Below are 9,796 nucleotides of genomic sequence, written 5' to 3'. Positions count from 1 at the left end.
TGGAGTCTCCGACATCAATATATATATATAATTTTTTAAGATTATGTAATAATAAATTTGCATTTAATTAAATGCTTACTAGTAATGCAGAACCTCCACCAAGAAATACTAAATTTTCTTTACCGAAAAGAAAAGCAAGCTAAAATATTAAACATGCATATATTGTGGATTAATTTTTTTTTTTAGAAAAAAGAGTTCAACCTAAAAATCTCATAAAGAAAATATTATGTCCTTGGAATATTTTAGTACGCGCAAATTTTTGTTTCACTCCTCTAATTCTCAATCTACATAAAATATAGCTATTTTTTACCTTATATTTAAGCAATGCACTATTATATATAGATTGGTATAAACCAGTACATTGCGGGGAAGTATAACTCGACATTTATATGAGTGTGTAATTCAACATTCTTCGAGAACACTTTGTAGAATATTCCACAAAAAGTTATATGTTTAAAGAAATTTTTTTTTTTGCGATTTTCGATCAGTAATTATAAATTGTACTTCTTATTTTTAAGTAAATATTTGCATTTATGGGCTATGTGCAGTGTGACTATTAATGTCGCAGTTCTGATAAAACTATAATAATAAGAAACAAGGAAAAATTTTAGAATTGGGATTATTAATGGAGTTTTTATTTTATATATCTCCTAATTTTATCATTTTATCAAATTTATCTCATGTTTTAAAAATTACTCAAAAAAACTTATGATTTATTTTATGTTCCAAATCTATCACGTCGTCGATTTGTCTGTCAATGAAACGTAAGTAGCAAGACTGGGTCTACTTACGTTCCGCGTCAGCATCACTGATAAATGTTAATAGAGAAATTAACGTAATGATAAATTTAGAATCATATATAAATCATGGGACTTGCTAAGTAATTTTTAAATCATAAAATAAATTTAAAAGATGGGTGATAATATGAAATATTTGATGTAATTAGTCATTATTAATTTATTAAAGGGGAGTATGCTCGCCTCCTTCAGCTGCAAGGTATCACATGGCCTGCCAAAAAAAAAATGAAAAGACAGTTTCGTGGAATTGACACCTTTGACTGGCATTGAACGACAAGAAAGCAGTCAAAGAAAGTTGACAAATAATAATAATAATAATAATAATCCACAGCATCCGACAGGTGGACCTCGGCAATAGTCCAGCACATCGTCAGAATTCTCCATGTGCGGAATAATTAGAATTTTTGATACGGTAATAAAAAAAATTTTAGGGCAAATTATAAAATAAAAAAAAGCCTAAATTTTGTAAAAAAACTCAATTTTATCCTAAATTTTACTTTGTAACAAAAAAATCATATGTTTTGAAAATTATTTCAGATTTGACTTCCATTACTATTCAGTTAAGATTTTCGTCTATTTGCCTACGTGGATTTTATGGAATCCACCAAATTTGCACATCATTTAATCTTCTCTTTTCTTTACAAAAATAACCTAAATTTTAATAAAAGTCTCAATTTTGTTCTATATTTTGATTTGTAATTTTAAAAAAAATACATGTCAGCATTTCGTTTTGGTCCACTAGCTCTAGGAGAGAACATCAATGACATTCCTGACTACAACCCGAAAACTATTACAAAAGAAGACCTAGCAAATTCTGGGTTACTATACATAGCCGGGTCAACCATGTCAACCGAACGGTCCCAGAAATGATACATGGAGGATCGCAGCATGAGAAAAATTCGAAATCGACAACCTAGCATGATCACAAGGAGGGGTAAAATCATCATTTTTGTCTTCCATCAATGGGAAGTAATCCGATTGACTCGGCTGTGAATAGTAACTCTGGATTTACTTGGTCTTCTTCTATAATGATTTTTGGATTGTAGTCAGGAATGCTATTGATGTTCTCTCCTGGAGTCGGTGGACCAAAATAGGATGTTGACATGAATTTTTTAAAAAATTACAAATCAAAATCTAAAACAAAACTGAAACTTTTATGAAAACTTAGGTTATTTTTGTAAAGAAGAAAGAAGATGATCAAATAATATGCAAATTTGGTGAGTCCCATAAAGTTCGTGTATGAAAATAGACGAAAATTTTAATAGGATAGTAACGGAGGCCGAATCTGAGACGATTATCATAATGTGTGATTTTTTTGTTACGAAGTAGAACTTATGACAAAACTAATACTTTTTACAAAATTTAGGATTTTGTTTGTAATTTTCCCAAAATGTTAACAAACAAAATTGTAAGATAATGACTATTACATGAAAATATGGAGATTTGACCAAACAAATAAAATAAGAAAGTACTAAAAGAAACACCTAAAGTACCAAAAATTTGGTAAGTTTAGTACTTACTTTTAAAAAAAAAAACATTTTCTGACTTGGGGTGTCCGTGTTTAGCTCGACTAATTCATAGCGCTCCTTAAATCCCTTGCAGCGTATGTATCGGGCAAACAAATAAAATATGAAATTCAAGAAATACTTGATTAAAATTCATTGCAACTCATTAAATACTGACCACATTGGGAAGGAAACTTTTTTACATAAAGTACTAAAAGAGCTAACTTAAATACATTCGGTAAGTTTAGTACTTTCGTTTTTTTTTTTTAAACTTTTTCTCATCCGAGGATGTCCGTCCTTAGCTTGACTAATCTCCAAGGTTCCGTGAATCCCCAGCACCGTATGTACCGAGTAAACAAATAAAATAAGAAATTTGAGAAATACCCAATTAAAATTTTATTACAACTCATTAAATTACTTACCACATTGTGCATGAAACTTTTTAACAAAAAATACTAAAAAAATCGCCTAAAACACCAAATATTTAGTAAGCTTAGTACTTTTTAAAAAAAAAACTTTTTTGAGCTGGGGTGTTAGTGCTTAGCTCCAATAATCCCTGGGGTCCATGAATCCCCGACAGCATACGTACTGGACGGATATGCTCAAGAAGTGCAGGGACGTAAGAAAATTTTAGAGAGATGCTTCCCTCGTTTTTTGGAAAAGGAAAAAAATAATATATTCGAATAGCTACTAAAATTTTCTTTTCCTTTTTTCCAGTTTTTACCAAAATTTTATTTGAATAGCTAAATTTTGCTGGTCTTACCATATGATATCTACTGACCCCACAAACACAAGACAGGAAGGAAAACTTTGTCAACCAGACCATGAACAAATTCAGCATAAACTTGCCAAAAACATAGCAATGAACTATATTTTTCTCTCTCTAAAACATGAAAATAAATTCTTATAAAGTCAATATTGGTCCAAAAAATTATATAGACAGATTCCTCATATTGTAGAAAGTTACATTACTTTACGGCTTATAATTTCGTTGCACGGTTTGAGAGATATCACTCTCCCAAGTTTTATGCATTATGAGTGAAAACCGAATTTCAACGACATTTTTTTAGCTTTTTTCTTCATTTTTTGTCTCGAATCTTGATCATAAGCAGTAGTTCTATGTATAAATTTTTTTATAGCCACCATAAACACGGGAATCGAAGGTCCGAGTAATGTGAACGAATGCGGCAAATTTGCCTAGAAGACGAGAGTAGTAAAACAAAGGGAGATACCAAATGGACTTTTTTTATGTCAAGAATTGATGTTGACAAGGACTAAAATGATGTGACCAAACAATGACTGAATTGATGTGATCAAGCGGAGAAACTAAATTGATGTGATCAATGACCAAATTGACATGACCAATGACCAAATTAATGTGATCAATGACGAAATTGAAATGCTCAAGGACTAAATTAATGTGGTCATAGACGAAATTAATATGACTAGGGACGAAATTGATGTGACTTGAAACTAAATTGATGTGACATTTTTCTTGGAGATCCAATTGATGCAACTTGCATAAGTTAGAGATGAAATTGATCGTCTACTCAAATTTTAATAGATAGGATAATCATAAATTCAAGTTTAGTATCAATGAAAAAATTTACAAAGATAATGATTAAATGATGATCATGACATTATTAATATATCTAGAAAGATATATCTAGAAGCTATATATATTTGAACGAGTCATGTAAAAAGAATACATTTAAATATTTTATATAGATATAATTATTAGGGGTGATCGGTTTTGGATACCATATATTTTTCACGATACCCAAGATTTTGGAACCTAACCCTACTTTGTTGAATTCTGAAATCGAAACCTACCCGGAACCTATATCATACCACAGGTTACGGGTATCCTGTTGAAACCTGTAAATTTTTTTCTCTCACTAAATAAAACCGAAAATGTCACATACATAATCAGTAATCACGTCAAATAGAATATCAATAAAATTTAGATTAATCCACAACAACAAAAAATAATATATCTCATCAATCCATCTACAAAATTAAATATTCATAATACGATTTCACACAACAAAGTGTTTTTGCTATGATTCATTAGAAGAGGCAATAACTTTACTCTTTCCTCCTTTTTTTTAAATAAACAACCGGTTCCGAGTACCCTATAGGCAGGAACCAGAATTGGAATCGATTTTCACTGGTTCCTGATTTTAATACCCGGAACCTATCCTATTTTCAATACGAGTTACCCGGGTATACCCGGAACCGTGCACACCCCTAATAATTATGCGTCTTTGCATTGGAATATACAAAAAGTAAAACATAGATTGTCTCGATATGATGATTAGATTTCGTAAAAAATATACCTGCAACGAAGTGCGGGTTATCATATTCAAAATAATATCACTAGATCATATTTTGTCGGTTGTTTTCTATATGTGATTGTTTCAAATATTTGAATTTCTATAATAAAATCAATTATAGATAATAATGATAGTTATTTTATAATGAGTTTATAATTCATGGACTTTTTTATAAATATAATTTATGGATTTATGAGTACTCTGATCACATTATTTTAAAATATTATCATTATTAATAAGTGAGTTTAAGAAATAATAATTTCTTCATAGTACATGTGTGTAATAATTATATGAGATAGTTTTTGGACCGGAGGCGAAGTGCGGTATTTTTTTTCCTAATATTAATTCTATGAAAAGACTCAGCGATTAGTCAAATCGCAATATTATTAGCCATCTTTAGAACAAATATCATTTTTTTAAAGTGAGGAGTATGAAAGAAAACTCATTTTGAATTGTTAATGACCTCAATGCTTGGAACTTCTTCTTTTTCTTCTTCTTCTTTTCCCTCTCTCTCTGTTAATCATTAACTCACTGAAAATTGTATTTAAAAAAATCATATTGGAGCAATTATACACTATTTGAAATATACTATAACATACGATATATAGTGGGAAAGTTGGAGCTAATTGATAAACTTTAAAGAGCACTTTTGGCTGTTGTTTGATCACTGAAAGAATTCTGGAAAGTTGAAACAAATATAATCTCCAAGCATTTGAATATTATCATCAAGTAAGACATATTTATTTCAACAAATCAATGAATGAAATACTTGAAACATACTTTCCAAGTGATACCTACGTTCTTCTTAAGCATTATTATGATCAACTAGTACGTGCACTTTCTCATTTGCGGATGAAATGTTAGATCATAATAGATGAAATAACACAAGAGAGGAAGCTTTTTCATTCAAATCAAAAGATCCCTTAAAAACATTTTAAGTTTTAAGGATTTATTTGAGTAGATCATCAATTTAAGCGCTCTATTTTAAATGACACTCTGATTCGATCCAATTTGGAGAAGCAACGAATGAATATTGGCTTTTCAGAAATTAAGAAAAAAAAAAAGAATTGAGTCAAAATATGGAAATTTCGGAAATTTAAAAAATGAGATCTCCGGATTAGACTTTTTCGAAAATAGAAAATATTTTGGGTTTCAAATTGGACAAGTTGCACATTCGTCCGCCCGTTTGCATACCACTTCAAGAAAGTTTAAACTTTGGTAGCTGGAAAAAAAAAGATTTCATGAATTAGACTTTTTCAAAATAGAAAATATTATGGGTTCCAAATTGGACAAGTTGCACATTCTTCCGTTTGTTTGCATGCCACTTCAAGATATTTTAAAACATTGGTAACTGGAAAAAAAAATTAAAAATTAGATTACATGAATTAGACTTTTTCGGAAATAGAAAATATTTTGGGTTCCAAATTGACCAAGTTGCACATTCTTCCGTCCGTTTGCATACCACTTCAAGAAAGTTTAAAATTTTGGTAACTGGAAAAAATTAAAAATTAGATTTCATGAATTAAACTTTTTTGGAAATAGAAAATATTTTGGGTTCCAAATTGGACAAGTTGCACATTCTTCCGTCCGTTTGCATACCACTTCAAGAAATTTTAAAACTTTGGTAACTAGAAAAAATATTAAAACTTAGATGAATTAGACTTTTTTGAAAATAGAAAATATTGTGAGTTCCAAATTGGACAAGTTGCACAGTCTTCCGTCCGTTTGCAAACCACTTCAAGAAATTTTAAAACATTGGCAACTGAAAAAAACATTAAAAATTAGATTTCATGAATTAGATTTTTTTCGGAAATAGAAAATATTTGGGTTCCAAATTGGACAAGTTGCACATTCTTCCGTCCGTTTGGATACCACTTCAAGAAATTTTAGAACTTTAGTAACTGAAAAAAAAATTAAAATTACATTTCTTAAATTTTTACAAAATATTTCTCATCTCATCTTACACACAACAGGTTGTGAGCTAGCTAAAAAATAGAGAGAGAGAGAGGGAATATTAAGTAAATCTATCTAGTTGAGGTGCACCTCTCATTTTGATCTAAGGTACCCTAGGAAATCCCATATAATTGAAAGGTGAGAATCCAAACAAACCCAAAGATTTTTTACGTGCGACATAAGTTTTTGAACCAATAAAACTAAATGGGCTACTGACGTCTGCACAAGAGGAACTCAGATTACAATATTTGATGACACGACAAATTGTTGCACAAGAAAATGCATTACAATTATTTGAATCGAATACGAGAAACACGGTTGAATAGTAGAGAACAAATACACGGATCCAATATGGACAGAGGAAGATTCCACCCTCAGCAATTATAAAGAATCAATCATAAAATCGACAGAATTGGTAGCTTCTGCAAGACATGTTTACGGCGAACTGTCTTGGGACTTTTTGATCGATATGGTCCAAAGCAGATCAGAATCAGAATGCACAGTGACAGTCTCCCCCTTTGCAATGTTTGATGTACTAACTAACCCTCCAAACTTCATCTCTGTATCGCCTGTGATAATCAGCAAATGGACATAGGTCAGGTACACACCAAATCGGAGCTCACCCTGTGTCCATACAATTACACGAATAATACTCATTAGTCTACAAGCTACTTGAATTCGATATTTACACAAAAAAATTTCTTGTGGGAATGCCATGCATTTAAGCATCGAATGCAGCTGCTCCAAGGATACCCAATTGGAGAAAAGCAGTAGAAAATAGTTATAGACTACAAGAAAAGCCGTAATATTGCAATGATACTTATTAACATCCATCTCCTTCATGGTCTTGACTCATTATATCTGCAATTTGTTTATGAACTTGAGGGTTGGCATCCCCTGGGTGTGTAATTAAATTTCGATATGCATAGTCAGAAAGAAAAGGAACTCACTGAGATCCCACTGGAGACCGGTTGTTGTAGTACTTCTAGATGGCATCCCAATTGGAATAAGTCCGCAGTGTGGACCCACAACAGATGACAAAACATGGATCTCATGATTCTGGGCTTTTGGAAGCAGATGTATCAGGCAATCATCAGATATAAGGATTATTCTTGTATCCTTGAAGCGGCATAGAACATTGATATTTCCAACCTCATGGTCAAATCGTCCACCTAGTGCTCCCGCAACTAAGATACATAACTGCCAATAGTTCACAACGAATTAAGTTTAAAAATAAAGATAAGAGGTTCAAGCATCAGGAAGGTAAGGAGTTCCAATAATGAAACTCACCTTAGATTTTTCTAGGTCGGGAGTGAAATCACAGATGAAGGACACACATTTGTGCAAATCAGTGGTGTCCTGATCATGAGATGCATCTACAACTTTAGTTCCCTGCACCAATTAGCAAGAATAAAAGTGCTCAGCCAGAAGTTGGAATTGCATTAATATTGATATAGAAGAAAGAGTGATAGCACCAAAATAAATTTTGAGGCAATATTCTTGTTAAGACAGATATATTAGCTTGAAAATTTTCAAGCTATCTCAGAAAACACATAGAAGGAGCAAGATGCAGGGGGAAAGATCAGCACCGAGTTTCAAATAGGTTATAAATGAACGTCATCCCATTACTCAAGATCGTCAACAGGAAGGAAAAATACCAGTTTGATGTAAAAATCCACCACATCTGTTCTAACAGAATCCATGTCACCTTTGATAACATCCGGTTTGTACCTGAAAGAAATCTGAAAGTCAATTCAACAAACTTTACTCCCACTTTCTTTAGATACAAAGCCCCATTGAAAAAGGTGTTCTTAGACTATTTTCAGAAACTTCTAACAGTCAAATTGCATATTATGTATAATATATAACCGCAACCAGTCAAATATGATTTACTAGGCTTCAAGCCAGAAAAATGATAACATCGACTGTTCATGTCCATAAAGCCCAGGAGCCGCGAGCATGGTGCGAGGCTACCTAATGTGATCTTCAGTGTCGCTGATGATGTAATAATATTAGTTAACAACTCACCATCCCTGTGAAAGGAACGTATAATCCAGATCAATTAGGGCAACGAACAAAGATAACTCTACTAAAAACAAAACACAGGCGGGAACAGAGCGAATCAATTCCCACTCTCGAGAAAAATTAAAAAAAGGAGTCAATTTGATCTGAAGATTCCGGTATGTTATGTTTTTTAAGTGGATTACTCCTAAGTAACAGAAGAAAAAAAGTATCTTCACATTCGTATTCATATTATCTCGAGCTCCTTCACAGCTTCATCGCCGATTTGTTCTTGGAAGATCATACCAGAAAGCACCATGCAATCTTCCCAAATTTTGACCTAGAGCTAAAATTAGAAGGATTCAATCCCAAATTCGTCCATTAACACGGAACGAACCCACAAACGATTCACAGAGCACTCTTACGGGAGCTGAAAGTGAGCATGAGCTTGCCCGTATTCACAAAGTAAACGTCCAGGGAACACAGGCAAAAAGCAACTCACCGGTTTCTGACGGCAACAGCGTCTTCGTGAGGGAACAAGCCGGGCATTTCGTCAAACACCCGGTTGGCGCCTCCATCAGCGCAGAGCCGCAGCTGTGCTGCTCTAAACAACAACAAAGGCAACACACGACAGTCACACACCGGCCAGCACATAACCCCGCCCGAATCTAGCGATCAGACGGAGGACGAGAAGAAGGGTGGAGGCAGGAGGAAGAAGGGAAGCAAAAAGCGTTACCGTGCTGCCAGAGGAGGGGAGTGAAGCGGGGGAGGCGCTGGTTGAGGACGATGAGGGCGTAGTTGAGGGACGGGCGGTGGTCGGGGGCGACCGAGGGGAGGAGGAAGGCGGAGGAGTGGTGGACGACTTCCATGATTTAGTCGCCTCGCCCGTCGGGAATGAGAGAGAGAGAGAGAGAGAGTGGAGATCTTCAGTGGTTAGTTAAGTAAGAGAAGGGGAGGGAAAGAAACGGACAAAGACAAAATCAATAATAATAGGATTTAACTTCCCAGCGAGGCTCTTTTAAGTTTTTACTGTGACCAATCGGTACATGTCAGTTGAATATAGTCTACTGTAAAATAAATATTATTGAGTGTAATAAAGTATAATTAATTATGTTACATTTTTAATCGATAGTGTTTAATTAGATCGGTTATGTTCGGGAACTGAATAAAATTCCCAATAATAATGGTGGGGGTTTTAATGGTC

General features: G+C 33.4%; 1 protein-coding gene across 6 annotated transcripts; it reads right to left on the bottom strand.

The window, feature by feature from the left end:
* Window positions 1-6,754: 6,754 nt before the first annotated feature.
* Window positions 6,755-9,562, bottom strand: LOC116209805 (thiamine pyrophosphokinase 1-like). Of its 6 annotated transcripts, none has more exons than XM_031543509.1 (7): window positions 9,329-9,562; window positions 9,095-9,196; window positions 8,620-8,624; window positions 8,250-8,333; window positions 7,882-7,983; window positions 7,542-7,791; window positions 6,755-7,215 (listed from the first exon to the last, which is right to left on the bottom strand). In XM_031543509.1, exons 1-7 carry the CDS (start codon window positions 9,459-9,461, stop codon window positions 7,211-7,213), a joined length of 681 nt encoding a protein of 226 aa, XP_031399369.1. In that variant the 5' UTR covers window positions 9,462-9,562; the 3' UTR covers window positions 6,755-7,210. The 6 variants fall into 6 exon arrangements, with proteins under 6 accessions (XP_031399369.1, XP_031399365.1, XP_031399368.1 ...); XM_031543505.1 differs by having other exon boundaries at window positions 6,755-7,160; window positions 9,329-9,555; XM_031543508.1 differs by lacking the exon at window positions 8,620-8,624 and having other exon boundaries at window positions 6,755-7,160; window positions 8,250-8,322; window positions 9,095-9,191; window positions 9,329-9,552.
* Window positions 9,563-9,796: the final 234 nt, after the last annotated feature.

This window comes from Punica granatum, chromosome 6 (assembly GCF_007655135.1).
Source record: "Punica granatum isolate Tunisia-2019 chromosome 6, ASM765513v2, whole genome shotgun sequence".
In the NCBI taxonomy this organism is placed as follows: domain Eukaryota; kingdom Viridiplantae; phylum Streptophyta; class Magnoliopsida; order Myrtales; family Lythraceae; genus Punica; species Punica granatum.
Note: the sequence above shows the minus strand (reverse complement) of the source record. Positions and strands in the feature narration are given on the sequence as shown.

Excerpts from the sequence above, each read along its gene's own strand:
- LOC116209805 (XM_031543505.1), bottom strand. The coding sequence starts at position 9,461 with ATGGAAGTCGTCCACCACTCCTCCGCCTTCCTCCTCCCCTCGGTCGCC. Across the intron at positions 9,197-9,328 it reads TCCCCTCCTCTGGCAGCACG|AGCAGCACAGCTGCGGCTCT; the intron begins GTAACGCTTTTT and ends GTTGTTGTTTAG. Across the intron at positions 7,984-8,249 it reads TGGATTTTTACATCAAACTG|GGAACTAAAGTTGTAGATGC; the intron begins GTATTTTTCCTT and ends TAATTGGTGCAG.